General features: G+C 44.6%; 1 protein-coding gene across 2 annotated transcripts in view; it reads right to left on the bottom strand.

The window, feature by feature from the left end:
• Window positions 1-823: 823 nt before the first annotated feature.
• Window positions 824-27,730, bottom strand: part of SLCO3A1 (solute carrier organic anion transporter family member 3A1) — a 152,705-nt gene continuing 125,798 nt past the window's right edge. For both annotated transcript variants that reach the window (XM_056346863.1, XM_056346862.1), the window contains exons 5-10: window positions 25,467-25,631; window positions 23,284-23,482; window positions 22,237-22,375; window positions 17,694-17,869; window positions 14,470-14,534; window positions 824-10,087 (exon numbers count right to left, since the gene is read on the bottom strand). In XM_056346863.1, the coding sequence (XP_056202838.1) occupies window positions 9,708-10,087; window positions 14,470-14,534; window positions 17,694-17,869; window positions 22,237-22,375; window positions 23,284-23,482; window positions 25,467-25,631 (1,124 nt within the window). In that variant the 3' untranslated portion in view covers window positions 824-9,707. The remainder of the gene's footprint in view (window positions 10,088-14,469; window positions 14,535-17,693; window positions 17,870-22,236; window positions 22,376-23,283; window positions 23,483-25,466; window positions 25,632-27,730) is intronic.

Raw genomic sequence — 27,730 nt, 5'->3', positions numbered from 1 at the left:
CAGTTTGAATGTAATTGCCTCATTTAGCATCATTTTGTAGAAGCTCAGGAGAAAATGATTCTTTTCATACGACAGATTTGAAACATTTAAAAATAATGGGTCAAATAAGTGCTTACTTTTATTCCGACCGATGCAGCAGCTAGAACAAGTGGAAATGGCTATCATCACATTCTCACAAACGTGCCACTCTGCTGGCCCGACCCCATGGCACTGGGCACTTTCATGGAGATAAAGGGAGAAGCCTCTGCAGCTCTCGGAGCAAAAACAGCTGCAGGGGCTCAGGGTGCTTTGCAGGGCTCAGCCACTTCACTGAGCTGGTGCTATTTTAGCCAAAAGCTCTTTTTTTTTTTTTTTTTTTTCTTCCCCTCCACAGCTGAACTGACACAAAGAGTGTCAGACACATTCATTACCAATGAGCCACCCAGCATTTTGCCCAACTGCTCATGTTCCTTCTGAGTTCCTCCTCATCTTACTCTCTTCCAGGCATTCACGTTCCCCCATTCTGCAACCACCTGGGATGTCCTCAATCTCCCTCTCCATTTCTACAACCATTAATTAAACTTTATCTTGCCCTTTTCAAAAATCTGCCTTACCTTCTCTGTCACAACCACTTCACCAGGACTCTGCCCTGAAGGCACTGCATGTGTATCAGAACATGTTCAGCCCCATTGTCACCTACCAGCAAAACTTCAACCTCGGCATTGAACCTCCAGCCCAAACTCTCAACAAAAACGTTTACCGAAATTGAAAACTTTCATCTGTGAGAGACCAGCCCAGCCAGCCAAGCTGGGAGAACCGAAGAGATCATCCAGTGAGACAGGACAAGAATGAAAATAGTGTTTTTAATATCATTTACAGCAAACTTACAGTATGTATTTCACATCACATATTTCTAAACTGCTCATCTGGAAAATATAAGCTGCAAAAATACAGAACACAGTACTCAAAATATATCGAGCATGTGGTTTCTCTTTCTTTCTTTTTTTTTTTCTTTTTTTTTTTTTTTTCCTTTTTTCTTTTTTTCTTAATCAATTGTACAGTGAAACATTTCCTTTTTCCAAACCAAGTTTTGGTTTATTTTGGAAGTGCTGTTAAACATCTGCAAAATTACCAGCAGTCAAACCAGCACACTTCAAAGACCTCTCCAAGGATCACTTTCCCTTGGGAACTGTATAGGAAGACTAACCTACAGCCCAAGGCAGGGGCAGAAGCATGTGGGCTCATCCACGTCCCGTGGACGCTGCTACAGACCATCTGTGGAGATGTCCTATGCAGGAAGAACCTTCTACACATACAACCTCCCACAAATGCTGCTCTGCCCAGGTGACTATGAAGAACAGCAATGGTGTGAGGGTCAAACACCACTGACTGGTCTGGTACGGAGGCAGGTAGATACTCCTCCAATATCGTGGACCCAGCACAGAGCTCTGTGGGGGAGTTTTGAGCCATAGACGTGACAAACTACATGGGGTGGTCTTGTTTCTCCAACAAGACAATCCATGTGGAAGCACCCTCCATACACTGATGGAAGATCACATCCACACACCAGCTGCAAGCACTTGACAGAAAAATCCTGAGCTTCTGAAGCCTGGAGAAACTCTCACTAACACCACAGTTAAGTGATGCATCAGGATTTGGAGGGCACGTAGCAGACCTGCCTCGCTGAAATGTATTAATTCTGTTACTACACATGGAGAAACATGAAGATAGAGAAGGGAGTGGGAGTAGGTTAAGGAACAAAGTTCCCAATATTCTTATTATTTAAAAAAAAAAAAAAAAAAAAAGCCCCTCAATGTTCGCCAGAGCCACAGAGGGATCAGCTGGTTGAGTTAAGAACAGAACTTCTTTCCCAAGCTGCTCTCAAGTTTGCTCAGCTGTAGCTGCTGCTAAGTGATCTCAAGGGTAGAGAATAATCAGGTTCCAGGTTACATGGGCAAGACATATGCTGCTGATCAACCTGGTCATCACGAAAACAAGCAAAGATAAATCAGCCAAACAAAAACTTTGCTTTTTCTCCGTCATGAATGAAGCACGACCAAGGACTGGCTGGGCAGTACTATGGCTTTTGCTTATAAACCACTTCAGCTCAAGAGCTGCTCTCCTCCTGTGTATTTAAGCGGCCCCAACTCTTTCCACGCTGAACTGGTTTTCATATGGTGCTCAGGTCTCATCCATACAGGGCAAAAGGAATTTTAGAATAGTCTTACTGCAAATATTTCCCATCTGATGACATTTATGCATTTCTAGCTCACATGACCCCAAATGCCCCCACGCCTGGAATGTGATATAAGTACATACAGCAGGAAAAAAAACCAAACAACCAAAACAACACATTTCTGCAGACTGCATTTGTCTTGTATCAAAATCCTAACAAACACCACATTTATTGTACTTTATTTACACGGTAGTCATGTATAATATAATACAATACAGCGTTCCATTTGCAGTGGTAGGCACTATGGGTTTTAAAAGGTCACAGCTCTTCCCCTGCTCCCACCCCCACCCCTCCTCCCTACAGACGTGGTACCGAAGCGAACCAAGAGCTCCCTTCTGCGCGGTCCCAGCGCTGCTGCAGTTTTCCACCGAACCCTGCTCTGAGATGGCTCCTTCCCAAAAGTAGGTGATGGGAGCTGCTTTCATGTGCTAACATGGAGACTCCCAAACCTGGGTTTGGGATAGACCATTGGCAACCCTTAACATGTGTCAGGGACAGTTATATATAGCCTCGTCACCATGCTTTGCACTGAAAACACTGTGAAGGCAATGTGGGGCTGCAGGCGAGCTACAGACCTCTGAGCACAGCTTATAGGCCACCTGCGATCGTCAGAGCACAGTTTTGGTCCTACTGCACGTAAGACTTTAGGGAAACGCCTGCGAGTCTTCAGGAGGGATCGTCATCCTCCGATCAGGCAGAAAGCATCACGGGTGAAGAACAGGGGTCATTTCTTACTTTCAAGTTCGCAAAGTTAAGAGTTGTGAGGCACCGAAAACATAGCACTGAGATGCAGCTTACATTGAGGAGTAAATGCACTGCATTGTGCGATGCCATAATGCAAAAGAAAAGGGTTTTAAAGGGCTAAGATAGCCATGGCAGGGAAAGATGCCTTTCGCTGTCCTACCAACTGGCATTTTAATTGGGAAGAACCAAGATATGTTAGGCCATATGCAACTCTCCAATTCCCGAGAGACTTTTGCTTCTGATTTAAGAGCTGTACAAACATTGCAAATAAAATTTGCACCACCTGCTTCACCTTAACAGCAATTTGGTTTTGTCTGGGTTCATACCCTTCTCGTGTTTGCTCTCAGTAATTACTCAAATGAATGCATTAACCGGTAGGAACACTGGGAGAGGCTGAGAATTTCAAGCATCTGTGAGACAATATTCCTGGAAAGTGGATTATGAGTTGGAAGCCAGTACTTTGGCTGTCCTGGAGTGGCGTATGTCCAGTGGCACTCTGCCCACTGGCACTGAGCATGGATCCTCTTACTCAATTCCTAATCACATACTTTTGAACAAAATATTTGTACTGATGAGAAAATTCCAGCTTAGGGAACTCAGGGAGCAGAAATATCCCCCATGATTTCTATGTCTAGTCAGAACAAACCAACGTGTATGAATTATAAGAAAGCTCTTCCAAATCCCTCCAGACCACAGATGATATGCAGAAATGACCTTGCAAATACACTGGAGGCATTTTCTTGGTTTCCTCAGCAATTCGCAAGGAAGAAATAAAAGGGAAAATTCATTTATGAAGTTGCTATAAATTATTTGCTGAGTTGGACTTGACAAGTTTCTTATTGCTTTCTGCCATCTGCAGACACCAACTTTGTGTAGAGCAAGCCCAGCACTACAAACTGTCAGGGTGTTGCTAATGTTTTCCTTCCTAGGGCGTGACACTCTGCTCTGCTGCACTTAATCAGAAGAAAGTGGGGGAAACATCTCAAACTGATAGTATCCCAAAGACCCCATCCTTGCAGTCACTCCATTCATCAAGCAAGTAGAGACTGAAGCAAAGTTTTGACAAGCAAACCAGCATCAACACTATGCACATCCCACCCTTGCAGCCATCTAAATGGATACCTTCATCCACATGGCTTCTCCTGAATTCCCTGTGTCCTTTTGGGACGAAAATATGCTCATAGCTGAGCAGTTGTGGCAAGACTGAAGCTGAAAGAAAAGCGTTCCCTGTTCATATTCTGTCAAAGAAAACATCAGTATTGCTTCCGAGTATGCAGAGCCTCCTTCTGCTCCACCAGATTCAGGGAACAGACAATGGCCAAAGATTTTACTTGGCATCACTAGTTAATAAAGAAGTACCTAATGCCTAAGAACTGCTGAAAGGCCATTTTTCAGCAAAGCGATTGTATTAAGACTCAGATTGGCTAGAAATGTCAATGGAATGATAGAAAACATCATTTGCAGCCTAGAAGGAATAGATTTAGTGTATAAAAGCAGAACAAACTATAATATTTTGAGCATACATAATACTAAGTGAGACCTGCTGGCATCCCAGGCAAATTTAAATGCCGCTCAATAACTCTGAACATCTCGTATTGACTCTGCAGAGCCAAGCTATGCTTTGCCATTGGGAGGATGGCAGAACTGTGGCTGGAAAAAGGAAGCTGACGGTCACTTTGGAAGAAATGCCCACAAGCCATGGGTCTCAGAAAGACAGGGCACGCAGGTCTCTCCAGGAGCACGGAAGGGTGGATAATCCTTTCAGGGAGTCCAGGGGGCTCAGCCACAATGCCCCAGTTGTTCCCTTCCTCTCCGGATCAATCTCAACCATCAGATAACTGAACTGAGCCTAGCTCATGCTAAAGGCTCCCATCACACCATTGCCCATCTTAATAAACTGCTGCCGACATTCACACCAATTGTTGTCTTGGCTGCCTGTCTCCTGGAGTTGCTGCCAACAGAAAAGGCAAGTCACAGAAGCAGCACGGGATGTTCGGAGAGGTGAACTCAGATTTGGGCAAGAAAAGCAAAAATGCCAAACATAAATGGGAACAGGGCAGTATTATTGCTTATATTCAGGGGTGCTCTGCCCTACACACAGAAAGCCTGTGAACTTTGCAGGCATTAATCAGATCTGGAGAGCAAACAACAACAAACCTGCTTTTGCCTGCAAAGACAGTTCACATGAAATTAGGGGGATAGATGAGCATGGCTGTGTCTAAAGGCAGAGTGGGAATAAGTCTGGAAACCGTTGTGAATAAAGGAACAAAGCTGTTACCGCATCAATCCAGTGAAGCATTTGCATCTGTCTTTAATACCGACAATTCCCCATGTCACCTGCCAAGAATAAAACATCACATCAAGATTGTCCAAGTCTTAAGAAAATACTGAGCCCAACACACCCAGCTGTGACAAACTCTCACATGGCAGCGACAGCCGCGGCTGACTCGGGGGCTAAAGCTTCACAGTGCTGGTAGCCGTCAGGCTGTCTCAGGTTTGCTGTGGAGTGAAACTGCTGGTTATGAGATGGAGTCACCTTTCTGTCTCCCAGGACCTCATTTACTGGGAAAAAATATGTATCTGACCGAGACAGAAAGGTAAACCTGAAGTACATTGCCTCCAACAGCAATGCAATGAACATAAAACTCTGATGGGTATAGGAGAACTCCAAATCTCATTCATTCCCTTAATTTTTATTCCCCCCACCTCCCCCCAGGATAAAATGTCAATGCATCTCAGCCATTTGGAAATACTCCAATCACTTTCCAAATGTCTGCAGACCATCAGTTCAACTCTGAAGCATTTTGAAGCATAGCTAACAGCTAATTGAAGCTAATTCCTCTCTGCATCTTTCCCTTTTCACCTTCCCAGCAAGGTGAGACCTGGCTGAGATCAACAGTAGCAGCACCGAGTAGTTCAGTGGATCTCACAGGGGTATGGCAGTGTGAGGCCCCTATTAGTTGAATTCCCCAGGAATGGAAGGTTTGTCTAGATAATTCAAGTGATGGCCCTTTCGGTCCCACTGCACATTCAAGATGTGCTGGGCAAAGTCAGAAAAATGTATGATTTTATTATGTATAAAAAGGTTCTGAAAATGCACCCCTTGTTAACAAGGATGCAAAGAAACCAGTTCTAGTGTCATCTGCATCAGTTTTAGATTGGGGTCCCCTTTTGGTTCCACTGGGGCTACACCAAGGTGGTTATCTGTGCAAGGGAAAGGAAACCCCAACCTGAAGTCATGCAAGGCAACTGGACAATCCCACAGAGACTGCTAAATGTCAAGTAGTTTTATTTTTTCAAACATCCCATTCCTTAGCAGACGGCCATGCAGGGAACACAGTGCTTGGAAATGTCAAAGTAACATTTCTGCTGAGGCGGAGGTCTCAACAAAACCCTGAATTTCAATGCCCCTGAATATGGAGAAAAAATTTCCAACATTAGATGCGGACTGCACAGCTCAGACCATGCCCCTGTTCCCACTGCCAGGAACGGGCATTTTTCCACCTCCATCCTAGTTCTTAAGTTTCCTGCATGTTTAAGGCAGTTGCAGGATGGAAGCGAAGTGCTGACAGGCGAAGGCCCATCCTGCTATTTGGGAAGCAGGAGGATGTCTGAGACTCTTCATTTGTAATTCTATAGCAAAAATTGGGTCGCCGGCAAAACTGGCTTGTGATTTTGAAATCAGAAAAAAAACAAAGAGCCTGCTGGGATGGATGAAAGTTTTGGTCTGTGTGTTTTCTTTAAACTAAAGCTCTGTTCTTGAATCTGTACCAAAGCACTGACAGTAAAGCCCTTCACGATGCAGGCATCAGATACATCCTAAAAAAAAAAAAAAAAAAAAAAAAAGACTGGGATGGGGAGAGAGCTCTTCAGAAGTCACATTATCAAAAGAAATAAAACCTCCATCATGCAGGAATTTAAACTACAGCTTAAAAATAATGTAAGTAATCCCATTCAACTGCATCTCCCATACCTAAGAGACAACATTAAATGAAAAAAAAAAAAAAAAAAAAAAAAAAGAAAACATTAAGTGCCCTGGAATCCTGTTTCTGTAACTCTGGTCAAGGGGGACTTTTGACTGTACTGACAAACCACAGCTCTTGAACACTGGGAATTTGTTTTGCATCATGTCAGCATGCTATTCTCCTTCACCTTGGACTTTCAGAGGGGAAAAAAATGAAATTGTGAAAGACGTTATAGAATTTCAAGCAATCAGGCTTTTAGAAAGGTTCTATTCTGTGACATTTGTGTTCGAGTCTGAATGTGTGTGTATAGTGTAACATTATGAGCTAACATTTGAAAAGACAGCAGTCTAAGTAATAAATTTGCAGAATGAAGAGAACTGTACAGAATGATTTCAAAGGCTTATACTTGACAATTATACATATTTTATGAGACTGTTATGCACCCTGTGCCTTTTTAAATTCATTGTTTTATGGATGCAGTATCTCTGTTTTAGCAGACAGGATATACTAAACCAATCTAATGGTCTAAAAAGCATCATTTACCACCCAACATAACAATGGCACTGCATCGCTTGATAACTTTTTTTTTCCCTTCAACTCCATTAATCAAGTGATTCTTAACATGGCTGAAACCCAAGAATCAAATATCTGCAGTTACAATATTTGTCAAGTATTTGGCACAGTGGAGTTTATTTGATACACCCCCCCCCCCCTTTTTTTTCCCGCCTTATTGTTGCCAAACATAAAATGCTGTGCATAAATTAAACACACATGTAAAGTCAGTCAAGTGGAAGCAGTTTGAAACCCCACAGCCATGTTTCAATGCCTAGGTAAGAGAAAAGTCTGCTTAAAAGGTGTTGAACATGAGTGGCAAGTTATCAACCCTGTGTAATTGTGCCAGCTCTGGGGTGTCCACTGCCAGCAATGGACAAGGACTTAGGGAAGATCAGCCTCTCCACCAGCTGCATGGAAGTGATGTCCAGCATTCGGTTCAACATGCCAGGTTACTTCTCTAAACATCTGCAAGTTCACAACAGCTTCAAAATACAAACAAAAAAAGGAGCTTTTTGATTACAATGCTAACCCTTAAAACCCTTCTGACATTTCGTCCATTGGAAATGGGTCTGGTTCCTGCGGAAAACTCATCAAACACAACCAATTTGTATTGCTTCCCAGCAGGAATGTTTTGGAAAAGAAAAATATGCATGCAAAATAAGCCTGACCCCATGCTTCTTGAAATCAGATGAAAGCTTACCCATGATTTTTGCAGATTTAGACAAGACTGCACTGCAAAAGCAAAGCCAAATCTCCTCCTGCATGGGTGCCTCTTGAGGATCTCAATGAAAATTTCAGATGCTGGCCAGCCTCTGCTCCCATAACCCAGCCTTCCATAGGAACACTATTTGCACATCTAAGGGCAAAAAGGTGGCCTCCAGGAGGGGAGATTATTCTGCCTTCCTCACACGGCTTCCACTGAAGTCAGTGGAATTTCTCAGGTGAAAAAACAGTAACAGTTGTGAGGGCTGCAGGATTAAGGTCAGTATTCCTTTCATCTTGTACACGTACACACACACACACACACACACTTTAAAGAAAACATCCGCCACAATTTCTAGATTGCAAATTATATATATATATATATATATCTTTAAAAACTGGAGAGAATGTAAACAGCCTCTCCATATATATATGTATTCACTGAGTCACACAGAATATGAAAAAACTATATTATGTAAATCATATTATCTATAATTCTCCAACTGACAATTGTTTTTATAGAGACACAGTGCATTCGTTCTCTTTTTTAGAAACATATTATGTGTCTTCATTGGCTTGGTAGCATATTAGAATGAAGGCGTATGGATAAAAAAATGCAGAGGATTAAACAAACCCCTTGAGTCACATTATGTTTGGGTGAATTAGAGGATCCTTCCCCAAACTAGCATAAATAAATCCTCCCTATGGAAAACTGTCAGCGATTTAAGGGTTAACATAGATTTGAAAATAATTTTTTAAAAAAAATCTTATTAGAGGATTACACAGACAAGTACTTGGAATTCATCCCTCTTTAAAAATGACAGCACGTTTGGCAAGTGTGAGCAAATGTCTTGAACTTTACTGGGTTTGAGAGATCTGAGCACAGCTATTCACAGACAACCACAAAGCTGCAATCTGCGAATAAGCCTCAGCTGGAAGGACTTGGATACCTCTGACAGCACTGCTCGCCACCTGGAAGGTTTCCAGCAGCTTTCAAGGTATTTATCGTGGACTCGTGGCTGGTGACAGTGTGATGGTGGAACAACTCCAGCACCGCTCCCTCTTTGCCATCACAGAGTGCAGCGGGCTTGAATAGCACCCAGACCGGCTAATCCTTCAGCCCACACTGCAGGGCTCCATGTATCCCTGGGACCCTGTTTGCAACCACAAACGCCTCTTCCGGCACTGCTGTTACCACCTTGCTTTTTCTATGCCTTATGCCCAAGCCTGTCCATTTGCCAAGCTTTCCGATGAACCTTTGCAGATGCCCTTCTTGGAAGCTCGTACTGTCATCAAAGGGGCTGGTACCCAGCCACAGCGGCTCCATCACCCCGCAGGATGTCACAAACGATCCCATTAAAAGATGCTGTTCTCAAGAATCCTGGCTGGGTCTGACTTTGAGAAAAAGACAAGAGTTTCCTGCGTTGCCATTGTTGTTTTGCAGTTGTGTTTCTTCATTCGTGCTCTTCTTGTTTTTATTAAAAAGGACCCTTGTATTATTAATATAGTTCACCCCTCCACAGTCACTATAAAACAGACTCCATATTTTCACACCACTCATGATCTTCAAGGTTATAGATAAATTTTGTCCTATGTGATTGATTTTGGGGCACCGAGTCCCGCCCCAGATTGTCTAGGGTGAGAGTAGAGGCAAAAAACTCACTAGTGCTGAGACCACCTTCGTGGTTCTTGATATATCTTTTATAGTTTTTCCTCAAGCACTGCCAGGTGGTTGTATATAAGATGAATGCAAATGACTTCAGGGCTATAGCAATACTAACATACAGGTATCTATAGACCACGTTGTCGTACAGCGCGCAGGCTCCTTGCTCGCCACAGAACGTGCTCCAAAACAGGCACGTGGAGTCAATTCCAGCCCCAAAGATCAGCGGAGGTGGGATAAAACCTGTCAAAATAAGAGAGACAAATCATGCTTTTATGATCCTTATGATAAAAGAGAGAGGATGTGATTGCAGTGAATGGAGAGGATACTTTATCAAGGTTAATGGTCCCAGCTGCAGCCTGTGATTCTAATTTTCTAAGTTCTAAATCAACCTAAACAAAGTCTGTGGATAAGTTTTTAGCTTGGACTCAATGTCTATGGAAGAGATTCCTGCTGATATCAACATGCAGGAAGGATTTTACTCAAGTTTAAGTGGCTTTTATTAAGCTTCTCATTTGCCTAATGAGACTGAGTGGAGGGGTAAATGAAAGAGGAGAAGGACAGCCTTGCTGCATTCTGTTTAGATCCTGGTAATTCTGCACTCTGGGGTGCTCACCTGAAGGATGCCATAGCACTCCAGTTCAGAGCCTGAAATCAGCTGGGGCACTGAGATCTACTTTTGGACCTTTCCCTGACACAAGTGAAGGTTTTCTCTGAGTCTAAGGAAAAGAAATAATGGCCTCTAATAGATGCCAAAGATTAAATCTGAAAAGAAGGGAAAATTTCTGTGCACCGTTAAATGAAATATCACAGCAGGATTCTCCCAACGCAGCTAACTACTGATGAGTGTTTCTCAATCACAGTTTGCAGCAGAGCTGCAATCTTAAAGCAGAGTGATCACTCCAACCTCATTTAACTAATAAAGGCAACGCTTTGCTTTTCTACTTTTCCCCTTCCTACAGGGACATTGTCGAGGCCCCTGTTTCACGCTGCCCCAGCAGTGGTTTGGACATCCACATTGCAACTTTGTACTCCCCAGCCAGCACACGTGCACCAAGCATGCAGCAGCCAGAAGAAAACGTGGATGTTCTACATAACGTAAACCATCTCTCTTCCTTCTTCTATATTTACAGGGGGACACTGGAAGCAGATAAACCCTGGAAAAATCCTGATGGGTTAAACCACTGCTGTGGGTTAAGACAGCAAGCAAAGGAGAGCACTGCATCTACTGAAATCCAACAACAAACAGGCACAACATACCCTCGACAGTATCACTGCATCCATAGGTGCTGTAATGCCTGAGACTCTATAAATACACATGTAGACAGACACAAGGACTGCAGTTTCTAGACAGAAAAGTGTTTAATCTTGGATACAGTTTCATCATTAACCTGGATTTCCAGGCTTAAAAAAAATACCTTCCTTCAGCTTGTCATCAGCAAAATAGTGACATCCATGACATGTATCCTAAGACTACAAATAACTTGGTTGTCTTTACTGTTTCCTGTGGTAACCGAGATCTCTTTATTTTATTTTGTTGATGACTAGAGCCTGCAGATTTTGTTTGATCTTCCTTACATGTTAATAAATGCAGGAGTTAAGAAAGGCTATATGGGCTTTTGGTATTCATTTTAACCAGCCATTAAGAGCACAAATGTAGTAAACAAAAAACAGATGATATAAAGTCAAGACAATCTTTTTGCTAGAAACACTAGCTCTAGCCATCACATCTAAAAACCTGGTTCTGGGAAAATGTCAGCGCCAGCCCTCTGTTCGGCATTTCAATGACTGGTAATTCCAGACTGGGCTGGTTCTGCTTCTAAGTTAAAGATGCTTTTTTGTTGAAACATGTGGACAACTACACACTTAACCTAGAATTTAAAAATTCAGCTGGGCTCCTGCCAGAAACAAGCAAAGAGACTGTGCTGCTGAAAGCAGGTTGTGTGCTTCAATGCTGCACTGGTGCTGGATGCCACCTAAGCGGGTAACATCCAGCTGTGGCGGTGAGCAAGGAGGCAGGAGGGGCACGCTTTCTGCATTTGGATCATAATTTTGAGGTGTGAGCTCCTACTGATTAACATGCCGAGAGATCCTGAGACAAAGCTTTGAAGGTCTACAGGCTGAACTTCGGAGGGCTGTCATCCCCATCTGCTGGCTTTAGCTGGCTTTCCAGTATTTCAAGATAATTTGGCCTGGAAATTGCCCCTCCTAAGACTTGAGGAAGGACTTGTTTTCATTGAACGCCAAAGCTTTACCTATATGAATGCAGGCACGGATGTGGAAACCTTAAAGAGTATTTCAAGTCATATTTACCAGAGGAGAGGACAAAAGACTCATAGGAGCAACCTGGTGTCTAGACCCTCTGAGACAAGGGAGTTAACGGGTTGCACCACAGATTGGGAAGTCCTTCTGAGAGAGAAACACTGTTGGTTTTTTTCATGTTGGAAGAAGAGAGGTAAAAAAATGGGCTTGTAGGAAAAACAAAAGCAAGTGCCTCAGTGAGTGAAGGCTTTGCTAGGATGCACGGTGAACACCATCCAGAAAGGATGCATTCAGGATCTTACGAGTCTAAAACTCTTTGCCAGCCCTGACACTTCCACTCCAAATCTTTGGTTCCAATGGCATTGCTTTAATCTCTTCTCTGAGAAACTGTAGTAATGTTTTTATACGAAGACACTGTTACACTGCCCTCTCACAGCAGAATTCCTACGGAATAAGACAATACATCCAGAGGATACTGGGATTCAGTCATGTTTCATGTTATTACAGTGAATATTAAAGAGATTCAATCATGTTTTACCTCTTACTGCAAAGTGTTGCAAAATTTTCTGCTATATATATATTTCACTGCTGAAACTGTAGGGTTGTATAAAAAAGCTGCTTCTGTCTTACTGAAATCTATTAGCTACGATTGCACCTCGGGGTCTCATACCTCCTATATTTAATACTCTCCTTTGGTTCAAGAAGCAGCTATTATCACTGTCTTCTTAAGTCAAAGCTTAAAGGTGAACTGAACAGCTTTTAAAATAAATCAGTAAAGCTATTCTCAAACCTCAGGTTGTTACGGGCAAGATTTGGATACCCTTGTTCATATTGAAAAGCACCTTTCGCTTCATTTTCTGTGGGTTCCAGCTACGTTGCTGATATGCTTCAGGATGCATTGTCTTACTTCATGGGAATTCCTTAGTGGCAGAGCAACATATAAAGATTTGAGTTTGAATTCTTACTTTGGCTTCTTTATTGGAAGAAAAAGATCTATTCAACTTAAGCATACATGTCTGAGACTGGTTTTAGAGGGATTCAGCATGCTGCTATCTCAGGGGGCTTCTCTTTTTTGAAAGCAAAAAAAGAGAGAAAATCTTCCCCCCCTTAAACACTTTTTCCTTTGGAAACAATAGCCCACAGCCACCCTCTTCACACACTCACCTCTTGACACTCCATATTCAGCCAGCGAGAGCTGAAGACTGGCCAAAACCTGAGAGCAGCAGCAACAGCTAAAGAAAATGCTGCCTTTGCAAGGCTTGAACCAGAGCTGACCCAAGGCAGCCCAGGCTTCCCTTCGAGTTAGCTGAGCTCTCGATAAGGTTACTTGATGGAGCTCTCTGTACGACTGCAGCTGCTTCACCAAAAACAATGAAAATCTAATTGGCTTTATCGCAAACTGGTCTGGGACCACCATTTCCCTTTCAGCTAATGGGGAGTAAGGTGTTAGAAGAAACAAGTAAATAAATGAGGTCACTTATTCAAAGCAACGTATGGTATTGTACTTCTGGTCCCATACTTCCTAGTGTCTTGCTGTAGCCTAAGAGATGGCACTTGATGCTCCAGCTCACTCCTTTGAGACTGGGGGGGCAAGCAGGGAAGGTACTGCCCATGCCTTGCTGAAAAAAAAAAAAAAAAGTTCCATCCCCACAACATGCAGAAACCCTGTGGATGAGATGGACCCACACAATGATGGATCTGAGGATTTTGCCCTGAACTATTGAGATTAACGAGCTGAAATATAGGAGTTATCTCTTCAAAAGGGAAAAAACCCTCCACCCAGAACCAAGAAGCAGCTAAACAGACTAAAGCCTAGCGTGTTCCTTTTAATAAATACCAGTATGAGAAGCACATACTGGTCCAGAGGAACAGCCATATGCATTTTAATGGCATATTAACCCACTGAAGGGTACAAGGACTCAGTCTGTCTCATTTTACTGTTCTTCCTTCTGAGAGACCCAAAGGAAGGGGCAAATACACCATGTAACACAGGTCCTGTCCCTCAAAAAAGGATAAAAATACATATTCCTCTACTTCAGCAATGCGGAATACAGCAGTAATTTTGCAAGCTGCTGACATGTTAATAACAGCTATAGAAGAGTAACCGGCTGCATGGGACCATGGCAGAAATGGTCAATTCTCATGCAAGACCACATTTTCTTCCATTAGCACAATTCAAATGGCAGGAAAAGTGCCTTCAAAAGCCTTAATGTGATATCCTTCATAGAGAGAGCTTGGACCCTGTTGTGTCAGACCTCACTCATGACAAACACAGCACCGCATGGAGTAGAAATCAACTTCTGCATGTTTTCTGTGGGGGAGGAAACAATGCGAGAGAAAGGACAGGAAATTTTTGTACCTACCTAGCAAACGGAGAAGCAGGAAAAGCACCCCCAAAGCGTAAGACTTGAGTTCAGGGCTCACGGTTCTGTAGGGAGGAGGGAGGAAGAAAGTGAAATCGTTTCTTCTTGTTCTGCTTTGATTAACACACCCCGTGGCCATTCTGTGCTGTAAGCCAGGATGCCACCACCACCTCTTCAAAAAGTCATTAATGGGGTTTTTCTTCTCCCTTCGTCTGAACTGCCTACAGCCCCAAAAGTAATTGCATTGGTGACAGGTTCAGGAATTTAGCTAAGTCATTAATAACAGCAGCTAATCTTGTCATAGGATGGGGAAAAATGAAATTCCTATCCCAGTAAATCACCATTTACAAGCTCCCCATCACGCTTTCAAGGCTCCAGATGATGAGAATCGGAGGGAGAGAAAACTTTTTGTTCTGCAACTTCCCAGACTACTGGGAACAAGAGACAGAAGGATGATGGACCAAAAGGTTCAGTCAGCCTGTTAAATCAAGCCTCCAAAAGGAAGTGTCAAGAAGACCAGTTTTCATGGGCATGAGTTTAGCTTGCAATTTTTTTTTATGCCTGGCAGACAACGGTTGCACTGCCTTTTGCTACAAACACAACCCACTCTATCACATTAGTGTTATCCTTCAAAGGTGCTTTAAAAAGTAATTCATTGCATTCTAATATGCTTCACTCAAGGATGCTACTGGCTAAAGTCATCCTCCTGGGGTAGGCTCTGCAAAGCCTTTGGAATGTCAGAAGCCGTTAATTTGGCCTTAAGTCTTATAATAGCATTTTATTTCCCACAGTATATAAAGGCTGGGGAAGCAGGACAGTGATCCCCCTATGAATAGATTCATCACACAAGGGAACTTTAAAGGCCTAAGCTGCCTCTTCCATTAACTCCTTACAGAGGTCTGCAGGCAGCACTGCTGGTGGCATCCATGGTGGCAGTGGTGGTCCTCTGTATAAATACACTGGAGGGGCATCACACAACACCTATACAACAGCCAGAAATGGCAACAGGTTTTAAGTTAAGACCGTTCTGATCACCTGCCCTCATCTCAAACATTACACAGCCCACGTAACGCTATACCACGACTCCTTTATGAAGCCTGTGACCTCTGGATGAATTTCAGCAGAGTTTTCAGGCAGACTCCCAGGCTCAATATAAAGCCTTTATGCCAGGAAGTATCTACCCTTGGAAAAATGTCCCAGTGGTTAACGACTTGGCTCAAATACGGTTCTACAGTTGGGTGGGAAATGAAGGAAACGGAGTATTAAAGTTTATTTTATGGAAAAAAATAGGTTATCACATGAAATATTTATAGTGGGTTTTTCCTTGGTGCTGGTGTCCTTCCATCCACTATTTGAATTTCAGTACAAAGTTAATTCCCGTACTTAAGGCGGAGAAAAAGTTGCCACCTGATGACAACTCCTTTTCTCACTGACTACAGCAGTGAATAAATGATTGCCTAGACAAGACATCTAATTTGTAGACACTGAAGTTCATTTTAAATTAACCATACACAGGAGCTGCTGATGCTACTTGTCACTGCCACGGACATCAGGGACAAGTCATAAGCCAAAATTTTCTTCTAGCAATCCAAGATGGCAGTTGCAAGACAGCACGAAGCGGTATATGGTGAAAAGCTCTCTCCTGTGCATTTTAGTAGCTATCAGTGATTCTAAGGGGAGGGGAGTTACTAATTTGGATGTGTGAATTGTTTATTTCCTACAGCTGTGAGCTGAATATTTTTAATATTCCCTTTACTTTTCTTATTCCCTTCTATTCTTCTTCCTGGTTGGCAACTGGCTTATCTCATTTCAAGTCGACACTAAGATGTCTCCATGCAGGATCCTACAGGTGCTGGCAGCTCCCTTGAACAAAGAACTCTTCAAACTTCAAATTACTTTTGCCACAATATTTATCATGAGAAATTTGATTTCCCTTTAGCTACTGTAGATGCAAAGAGAGAAATGAACTAGTAGGTGGAATATCTCATTTCGTCTCCTGCAGGGAGATATGCCCTCACAGAGCTGTTCTGTCCAAGATCCACTCAAGACTGTGTTTCTAATACAGACCTTATTGATTGAATTTTATTGGAATTTTCCAAGCAGCAGAATGGATCTGCTATTTATGCCTCTGGTTATTATTCTCAGTAAGTGACAGTCGGGACAGATAAGTAATACTGGATAAACGTGGGCTTAGAAATACATGTATATCATCAGGTGAAGTGTTCCCAGTGTCTGGAAATAACACAAGGTCAGTTATTTGAGAAAGTTACCTTTGCCCACCTATTCATATCGGTTCAACTCAGAGATGTCCTTCAGACTTTCGAGTTCCTTCTGTTCTTGGACTTGCTCCAGGGTGCCAGAAGTTAAACTCTAGCCAGGGGGATATTGACCAAAGCTAGTCTTTGCCGCAGCCTTTCATTTTTCCATGATTTCCGTTATCTCCAAGCCACCTCTAAAGCTATCTTATTAAGCTGTTACATGCTGAGAACATGGGGTTGCAATTCTGCCCCTTTCCTGATGCAGTTTTCACATGCTTACTACCGGGACTAGAACCTGTATGTCTGTATTTCCCTTCCCATACTAACCCCAGCCTTGGTAAGAACAAGCCTGCCACCTTTCTTGGCAGCACTCCTGCAGGGACCTCCTTGGCTTGCAAGCCCGGTCCCTCCTCACTCCCATTTTACCAAAGCTGTACTCAAGCAATTCCTGTTTCTCTCTAGCAAGTCAGCACTGCAGGCACTGAATTCAGTGGTGTCATGCCATGGACGAACCAGGCGCTACCAAGCTAAACAGTGGCTTAGAGAGAAAATGATTTAAATAACACTTGAAACAACGTGGCTGAAATTCAGCCAGGACTGCTCGGGCTTTCACATCCCCAACTCCTGCCTGCATGTAAAGGCAGCAACATATGAGAAAGCCCGTGCCCATAGTTCCTCATTTGCTGAGGAGGTTAAAAATCTTTTGAAAATACAGGCAGCTCTTTCGAGGTGTCTCCACCAGGCAGTGCTTAGTCAAAGGAGGATTGGCTGATGGCTTAAGCGAGGTTCAGTCCAAAGTCATGGATCTGGGGACAGTCAGTGCAGCCCCAAAAGGCAGAGCCCAGGAGCTGTGCAGGACCCCCGGCTCCCTGCAGCTCCCAGCAGTACCCCACGGTCCCTCCAGCCCTGCTCCCACCCCAAGAGCAGCCCCTTACACTTATGGATTCCTCCTGGCAGTGGTCCTACCTGATGAGTATGATGACTGACGGTGTCTGCGCCATGGCCCCGATCATGCTGCAAACACACATCACGCAGAGGAATGTCAAGAAGGCCTCTTCGCAGCCGGGACTGGGGCATTTGCCAGGAACGACGGTGGCATTTTCAGCAGGGACCGAGGTGAGGCATGAACAGCCACTGAGGTTCTGCAGAGGAGCACAGGGGTTCAGGAGAAGGGAGAGCCGCAGCCCCCACCACCCGCCCTCTGGTACAAGAGCTTGCCAACAGCAACTCTGAATCCTCTAATGGTCAATTAAGTGAATCCTAAGTGCTTATTTGAGGGGGGGTTGGAAAGAATTTCACAGGTTCGTCAGCTCCGATGCATGCTACCAGCAAGGGAAAGCTGTCCCTTGGCTTGTTTCTTTTCTTCTGCTCCTTTCAAGTCTCTCCCATAAACGTCACTGCAACAAAATTATTACCAAGTTATACCCCTTTGGAGGAGAATAAAGAAATGATCTGTGTCCCTGCGACAAGGAAGATCCCCAAATTATGGTTGTAATTACTTTCTTATTTACCTCCGTCCTCTTGGCTGTTGCAATTAAACTGAAGTACATTAAAAGCAGGTAAATCTGCAGCACTGGTCTTGGCTGCAGGTTCAACGCCTGCTTCCAGCACCCTGAATCCCGGGAAGGAGCCACCCACGCTGGGTGCTGCAGCTCACCAAGAGTTGAACTATCACAGTTTGATGGCACTGACACTACTGGACTCAAGTACACTACAGGGCTAATGAATTACATCTGGTTCAGTGGGATTTGTGTTGAGCTAAAAGCTAAGTCAGTTGAGATAAACTTTATCAATATGTGATCAGAAGGAGGGAAAAATGACTGCATTTTCCTGTGATCTCTCCAGCAAGGGCAGGATGTGAAAAGAAGCTTTGTTTGCCAGTCACAGATTTAGGGATTTTTTTTTTTTTCTTATTTTCCAGCTCACCCTCCTGAATTTCTGAGTGGGGGAAGTCAGTGCAATTAAGGCACACAATACTACCAAGAAATCCCTTAACGAATACAGAAATGATCATAAATGATTCATGGCTTGTCTTCATCAGCCTGCTGGGTTTGCAGATCACATGTTTGTAAGAGGAGTAACACCATAAAATAAAACATATTGAAAAACAGCTAAATCTCCTCCTCTTCCCCTCTACCATGTTCAAGCGGAAATTCCTTTGCTTTTCTGCTGGGTCCCCTTAGGACCATACAAAAGCACACTTTCTGGTTCACTGCCTCCAAAGATAAGGATCTGCGGGGATACAACTCCAGCCTTTCTGACACCAATCTCTTTCTTCCGCATAGAAGTCAAATGATTTTCTTCCAAATAAGCGCACAGAGGGCAAGAGAGACCGCAGTGCAGAACTCGAGGAAAGCTGGATTAGACATACAGGTGCCTTTCTGGCTGGCAAGTAATAATTAACATAACAAATTCCTGTGCTGTGAGTTAGAAGCTGCCACCTGAAGGCTTCGGTATGGTGACAATTAGCACCACTGCAGTGGTGTTTGCACAGAGACAACAGGAATTTGTAGTTCCTAGCTCTCACTGCAGTGCACTGCTAACAACCAGCTTGGACACAGCCCCGTGGATTAAAACCCATCTAAGTCCAGGAAAGTACATGCCTGCACTGAAATACCCTGGGACAACATTTCTATCATGGCAAACACACAGAACTGCCCCCTTATTTCCCATGGGTTCTTATCAATGGACAGAAAGTACCTGCTTTTGGCAATGGTGGGGCAGATTCTCCTGCCATTGGTGTGATTTTCACAAACCACGAGGCAGGTCCCTACCGTCACTGCCTGAAAATTTGCCCCTCAATCTGCTTTTCTGACCATTGTGCATCAAGGTGCTAGCCCAAAGCAGCGTGAGTAGTTTGTACCAACATCTGCTTGCTTAGTGCTGCATCTCATCCTTATCTGGGAGATCTTTGATCTTTTATTACTGATGCACTATACAACTCACAGACATCAAAAAAGGAAACATCAAAGATGGAGTGTTACCTTTGTCCTGTAGGAGGGGCAACTTTTTGCTACCCGTGCCAAATTGCTGTAGATTCCCTTGTCTGCAATCCCACCTCATTCAACCACACATTATCACAGTGTTCGAGGGCCCAGCAGCCTGCACACCCAGATCTTCTGTGTGCTTGTGAAGCTGCACAGATGCAGAGTTTCCACCTTTAACAGCCTCCTGAGTTTGGGATGATTACCTATGCAAATTACCCACGTTTTTAATTACTCATTTTTTTTAAACCCTGGCTCTGACAGGAAATGGGACAAGCTGGCACTTCAGTGCAAAGCTGTGAGATGCCAGCATGGTAATTCCAGGCATTCAGGCGTCTCCAGCCAAAAGGGTGTGTGAAGCAATGGCATCAAACAAACAAGATGCACAATCAAAGGCTTCATACGCAAGGGTCACTCCCAGGAATGGCTTGAAAGAGAAATTCCTGACAGTGCCTAAGCTCTGCCTATCAGCACCAATGCTCCTAGGGCTTTTTGGACAGATGCACCTCTGCAATCAGCTCAGTAAGAGAGAAGAAATGAAAAAGAAAATACTGAGCTACAAGTTGCTTTGAGAAGTTGTTCACAGAGGAAAAGCGGAGAGAGGCAGTCAGAGATGTCCAACGCAGTAAAGTTAAATAAAGCATTCAGAGAATTTTATGTCCCAGTAAAAGCAACCCTTGGCTCATCACGAGCATATAACATTCACAAGACCCTCTAGACAGGTCATTACCTGGATTATGGGTTTAAAACCTGGTTTGGCAATTTGGCTTTGCCTCAGGGCCGTTGCATGGCCAAACTGGTCCATAATTCCTGATAATGCCCTTTCCAGAGGATGCTATTGCTTCACTAATTTGTGTCCAAGATGTTACTGCAAAAAAACAGTACAAAACAAAGCAATGGAAAAAAACCCAAGATGATGACGAGAAGGCAAAATAAGAAAGAATAAGTAAGAGTGAGGATGAGGGAGAGTGAGGTTTTTGCTCAGAGGTTTGCTCTTGCAGAGCAGGAGGTCAGGCAGCGGCAGACTGGAAGGGGCAGCACTGAATTTTCATTACTGTGCTCCTTCCAGAGGAGCCAAAGCTTTGCCCTGCACAGCACAGCAAAGAAGTTGTTCCCACACTCCAGCCATAGACCACACTGGCTCTATTCTTGCTAAGGGCTCAGCGAACTGGTGAGACACTATTCTGTGTGCCCTGTACAAGCTGGCTTCTTGTTAAAATGATCATGTTGCTGCCCAGGTGTTGACTTCTCTCTTGTTGGGAGGAGGAGGAAGAGGGCAGGATGTAACACCTTTGCATGTGCCACACACTTGTGGGGTTGCTGAAAGCACCTCAAAACTGGTATTTCAAAGGGGTACCTACATCTCCAAGGCTGGAGTGGGAATAGAGGAGGGAAGAGGTTTAAGAAGGATGAGCTCCCAGGTCATCTGGGCTGTGAGGTTGCTCTTGCCAGCAGCAAACTTGCACCTCCACTCACTGGTACTCGCAGGCGGCTTGTCTCTTTAAGGCACAAAGGGAGGTTTGATGTCTCCTTAAAAAGGAAGGATGAAGCGACGGAGGGATAACTGCATGTGGTGAGCACTGACGTTCCTGTAGCCACAGTCACTGTGACCAGGCTGACCTCCCACAGGCTCCACACAGGCAGTGTGACAGCAATGACCATGCCTAGCACAGCCCCAGGCAGGCAGCAAGGACTGCTGGGACCCCACCAGTTCCCACCCATGGAGCGGCAGGCACTCATTTTCAGGGTAACCCAGAAGACACTACCATTTCAGCAGCAAAAGTGGAAAAGCAGGCTTTTAAGATATTGCTAAAATTTCCCCATATCATCTTAACACATAAATGGTTTGGCCTTTAAGAGTTTTCTGAAGGAAATAAACTCTTAGATATGGAGAACTGAAAAATGCAGCATGTCTTTGGGATGGAGTCTCTGCTCCCTTGACAACTGCTCTTACTGCTGCCTCAGAGCAAAGCAGGGAAAGAGAGAGAAGCAAGAGGAGGGGAAAGCAAGCTTAAACAAGGGCGAATAAACTCAGTATCTGGTTGCATGTGCCTAGGAACTAGATTCAGGAAAAGAGCAAGAGGAAAAACAATAAAAGGATTAGGCAGGGCAAACATGGGCAGGTGGAGAAGCAGGGAGATGAGGAGCTGCAGGAGAAATGAGAAACTGGTCCCACAGCCTGGGCTAGCAAAGTCTCACAGAATATCTGGGTTCTGCCAGTGGACAACCATGCAGATCTCCTGTCGTGTTCCTTGCTTGTGTGCTGAGAGGAAAGACCAGAGGAGGAGGATGAGGATGGGAAATTCCATCCCACTCTGTGAGTGACCGTGGCAGATCGCTGCTGCAGTCAGGTGGCATTTACACAACAGAGTGAAAACTGACAGTAGCTCAGGCCCATCTGAAGTATGAAGTTAGTTTTTGAGGCTGTAACCACTGCTCGCTGTAAATGAGCTACTCCAGCCGATACGCGCTAACCTCACTCACTCATGCTCACAGGTGAGAGGTCCCGAGGAAAGCCCACTCACCGTGCTGCTGCAGCCAGCAAAACAGGCAGATAAGTATGTGACCCCATCTGCCCCACAGACTGGAGTGAAGGAATCAGTTTGGCATTCACAGTTGTTATTGCAGGGGGAGTATGGGTCCAGAGATGAGGTTGGAGTTGAGCTGTAAGAGAAACAGAAAGAGAAATTAATGGGCAGTGTGATAGTATCAGCCAGCATTTCCAATTGCTCCCACACAAAAATAGCTTTGAAGGCAGGTAGTTAAGGCAAACAAATTACAAAAAGCCCTGGGCAGGCTATCTGGGTCCCAGCCTCAAGAAATCCAGGCTACAACTTCTGCATGGGGTCAGAAATGTTATGGCCACTGTCCCTCTGCAACAGAGAATCTAATGCAAGGCTTGGGCTGCCTTGTTACCCCAATGAGAAGCTCCAAGGAAACCCAAAGAGATGCTGTGGAGATTGCTTTGCACTTTTTTAGAATAGTAACTGTGAGGAGCTGAGAGTTTGAAGTTGTCGCCTTCTAAAGAGTCACCACTGCATACCAAGGAGCATCAGAAAAGAAAATACAGAATAACTCTCTCCAAGTCCTGTGAATGCTACAGGGCACTGTGTGCCTCATTTCTCCCGTTAAAATGGGCCTGGAGCCGTACATACTCTTTCCTCACTGTATCTGAATTTCCAGGCATCTAAAACCTGGTTCTACAAATTCCCCTCAGGCACTTAAACAAATGCACAAAGCAGTGCATGTCCTTTGCTGCCAGGAGAAACCAGATGGTGTACTGGACCCAATGCTACGTAGCTGGTCATAGGTGCAGAATCAAGTCTGGCACCTTTCAATTCAGTTTGACCAATGCAGTAACGCTGTTGTTAGCTGCAGGTACTCAACTCGCACAGTGACAAGTGGCATGAAAACATTCCAAACTAAGAGCCCTGTATGACACTGCCTTTATATGCTGGCTCTACATGGTTGTCTAAGGGCCAGTGCTGCCTGAAGGCTGCCTGTTAAGGACAGTAACATGGCATTTATGCTGGTAAGGCTGTGTGAGACCTTGAAACTCTCTGCGGACTCACTTGTTTCCATAGGGAACAGTAACCCCTGCCACAGGTCCTGTGTCACATCCCAGGAACAGGAAAGACACGTAGCAAGCTGTGGACACCAGGTTCACCAGCATGGCCATCCTGATGGCTCCCAGAGCAGACAGGCTGAGCTTCTTCACCAAGAGGCCACCCAGGAATATGCCCAGACACGCACATGGGATTGCTGTCATTCCTGCAAGAAGAAAGATCAGTTAGCCAGAAGCGTGAGCAAGGCTCAGTGAACCACACTATTACAGCTTTTTACTTTCCAGCAGACATCTGTGCACTAGCATGGGGAAAGCTTGCAATGACCAACCGCTGGAGTAGCACCAAGCTGGAGTTGCCCAAAAAGAGAGAAATGGATGCAAATGTGTATGCTGCCTTGCACAGAGGAACTGGAATCTTCTTCCAGTTCTTGTCAATACTGGGGGGAGATGCCAAAATTGCTGAGGATGGCTCACCCTAACCTAAGCAGCAGCATCTCTAATGCTTCCTGCAACAGCTGGCAGACAAATAAAGCTAAGAATTTTCTGAGGTGTCTAGAGGCTTTGAATGAACCCTGCTTGGTATACTTCACAGCAGCCTGATCTTCAAAGATTAGGCAATAGTTGCATTTGAAAATATGAAGTCTTCTTTAAAGAATCTTCTTAAACTGTGAGATGCAAAATCACTGCCAGAAGTGATTAACTTGCCAGGCACAGAAAGGCATCATCACACTAAGCTTGTCTGGGTTAACTCTTATCCCTTTGCTGCCAGTTATACTCCAGACTTTACCTACCTGGGCTAAGCTTAGAAGTGCATCCAAATGCTGGCATTTCTGGACCCCCATAAATACCACGTGGGAAATCTGGTAGCAACTTTGTTTAAATTAAACAAGTTGTTGTGAGGACTACGGATGTATCAAAGTCTCCTTTCCCACTGCTAGGTCCGAAGCAGGACGTGCTCTGGCTCATAAGTGATTCCCTCCTTGCTGACCATCCAGCTGTACTGACATGTTCACTGGCCAGGCATCTCCCACCAAACAGTATAGCGGTTTTCCTTCTCCCAGTGGGTCAACAGTGAAGTTGCTTTCCTTTGCCAAGGCTTTAATTTTCAGGAAAGATGGAAGAGCCTAACATCTTTGAGACCTCTGGCCTTCTGTCATATCCAACCAAAATTCAGCAGTGAGTTCCTATGTTGCCAGACAAGGCAAGATTGACTGCAGGGGATTGTTTCTTTTGGAAAACCAGGCCCAAACCAGAAGGTATCAATGAGTTCAATGGGAAAATTAACTGTCAGGAGACCAGCTTGCAAGCCCCTCATTTTGGTATTAAGTTCCACCCATTTCATGATGTTCCCGTTTTTGACAGATCACTGCCAGCTGCCCATCTGGCGAGCTGTAGTTGTAGATCATCATCCAAGATCAACCAGTAGATATCTTAACTGGGTGCTGCTGAGAGAATGGCTGTCGTAAACAGATCACTGGGCCTGCTTAGGAATGAGCAGCAGGAGAAAACAAATTAAGATCCTGTGTGTGCATCAGTATCCTGACAGAGAATGAGTGAATATTGAGAAATATATGTATGAGAAACTGCAGCAGCATAGCATGGTCAGAGAGAAAGGGCATTTGAAAGACACCAGCCTGTAATAGCTTGAGTATTCAAACTGCTGATTGCATTCCCACCACTTCCACTCCAAGGGGAATGGAGGGACTAGCAGGAGAAACTGGGCTTCCTAACCCAGATGGAGATGGGCTGGAGAATTCTGTGATACCTAAACCACAAGACAAGCTGTTTGCTGGGCAGCCCTGTCACTCAGCAAGCCACTGCAGTCTTGGGCAACCAAACGGCCCGGTTTGGTTGGGATTTCTGCTGCACCTCAGGGCCACCACAGACCTTCATACGCTGGCTGTATCATACCACTTCTCACACAAGGGGCTTGGCTACAGGGGAAGTGACTGCAGTGGGCTGCAGTGGAGAGTGCAGTCGAAGAGGAAGGATGCTGGAGGTCTGCTCTGGCCTCTGCAGACAAGGTACAGCTGGAGCCCGGTCCTACCACTTAGGGACACATTTCTAGATGTTGGGCAAGTCACTTTTTGGACAGTCTAACCAGTGAGACAGGTTGAGGTAACCAGCCACGCTGAACACCTTTAAATGCCTTTTGATGCAGAAGATTTGATGGCCCCTGTGGTTACTCACCCAGGAGCTGGTTGGCAGATGAGGTGGTGAGGTTGAACTGCTGCTCCAGGTACTTTCCCAGGAAGGCGGCGAAGCCGGCCACCACCGCGATCTCCATGCAGGCTGCCAGGATGATACAGGTGAAGACGGGATTGGAGAGCAAGTGCTTAGTTACTTTGGGGATCACTAGAAAAGAAGAAAAAGGGAAAAGTTTTTTTTTGTGTAGGCTCTACTTGAGGTGCTAGAGGTGCCTTGCTGCTCTCCTGCAGGACAAACTCACTTAAACCTGGAGTAATTTTCTGTTCTGCACAGACAAGCTCATTGAAAGCAGCAACACCAGAACAAAGTGAAACACCAAAATGGTGTCATCTACAGATTCAGATACCAGGGGAGTGCAAAAAAGTCACCTGTTGTTATGTTCACATCTTACAGATGATTTTGAAAATTTGAAGGATGAATGTTTTCCAATACTGCTTTTGTTTCCCCCCCAGGGAAGTCCATCAAAGCCTAGTGTTCTCTTCCTCCTCCTTTCCCTATCTGCTCCCCATGAAAAACGCTAAACCAGCCAGTGGGCGTCACCAGTACTGTACTCAGCACCACGCAGATTCTTGTAAGCTTTCAGACACAAGCTAACGCAGCTCACACTTGGCCTTTCCTTCTCCTGCCATCCAGATTTGTTTCATATTCCCATGTAACACTGGCTCACTTGCTGAGGGACACCTTCATGTAGCACATCTGGGTGCAACCTGAAATGCTCCTGCTTAGCCTGGGGCCACGGCCACCCACGGGCATAAGGGACTTTATGACTGGGACAGGCACGCTAGCCCGTGTATCCTCTGTATAACCCAGAGCTTCACCAGCCAAGCAACGCCTTCCATGCAGACCCTACCAGTTGTGGTGTTTGCAAGGGTGAAAGAGGACATGTTCACTGTGTAAGATGCACGCACACTTGCTTTAGTTTCATGAACCATTGGCTCCTTCCCCCTGCCCTGAATCATTAGCGTCCAGAGTCCTCTTCTCCAAGCCTGCCTCCATTTCTGATAAGCAAACATGAGTTACCTTACAAAGGAAAATCTGGCTAATGAATCAGATAGCACATTTTCTACTTCAGCGAACATTTTAATTATTGCCGAGATAACACAGCTTGAAGAGCATCCCAGTACAGAAGAGAGCCTTGCTTTGTCTCAATACCTGATGACTAATTTCTCCCTGAATTAAATGTGAAAATCATTAAGTTTGAAAATTACCTCGCTGAAGTGTAGTGAAGCCTCAACGGACCCCTATTTGCATTTTGAAAATCCATCCCCCACAACCCCTATAGTGTACCAGGGTCTGGCAGATGACAGTTTTCTCTGGTGTTGGCTTCTGTTTTCCCTTAGGGCTTTTTTTGGTGCAAAATCTAATTGCACTGGCCTCAGCAAATGAATGCACAGCTCTTTGTCAAGGCTCTCCTTGGTCCCCTTTGGTTCTTTCTTGGGCAGGGGGCAGGAGGGTTATAATTAGGTTTGATCTAACCTTTTTGGATAGGGACATTCCACAGTTCCTGGTCTCTTTGAATCACAATTTTTTTTTCACGCTGTATAAAATTCTTGATTCCTGAGGATTTGCTGAACATAATGAAGGTGCAGGAGGCACAGTATTCTTTAGTAGAACAGGGGGAAAAGAAAAAAAAGGAAAAAAGTACTGGGAGGGAGAAACGGGGGTGGGAGGATTCAGATGTGGATAGATCTCAGAAGCTACCTGCTGCCTCCTTCAGTTCTTTGGTGGCCACCTACAGAATTTCTCCTTCTTGCCAGGAAAAGGAAGGAAAATGCAAAGGTGGACTTGGCAGTGCTGAACTTGAAAAGCCGTATTTAAGGTATTAATGCCTGCTGTGCCCCTGGAGTTCAGTTTGTTCAAGATTAATGGATTCCTCGAGATGTAGCTTTGTGCCAATTCAAATGCAAAGACACAAAGGTCTACCTTTAACTTCATCCACCAAATAATAACAATGACGGCCTGTCTTCTGCAGGAGGGAGTTAAAGAGCATGGACATTTATTTCTGAATTTGGCAAGGCTGGTACCCAATCATCATGCATACCAAGGTCAAAATCCACCCTTCGTACTTGGGGGAGGACAGCAAAAGTTTTGCAGAGTTATTGCACCACCTCACACAAGAGAGGAGGCCCTTGTGATTGCCTTGCCTGGCAGTGTTGGGCTACAAGTGCCATCACTTCATCACTGCTTCTCCTCCTTGCGTGTGTATCTTCTGGGACAGATTCTGTCCTTCACTTTATGTCTGACCA

The sequence above is a fragment of the Falco biarmicus genome, chromosome 7 (genome assembly GCF_023638135.1).
Source record: "Falco biarmicus isolate bFalBia1 chromosome 7, bFalBia1.pri, whole genome shotgun sequence".
Lineage (NCBI taxonomy): Eukaryota > Metazoa > Chordata > Aves > Falconiformes > Falconidae > Falco > Falco biarmicus.
Note: the sequence above shows the minus strand (reverse complement) of the source record. Positions and strands in the feature narration are given on the sequence as shown.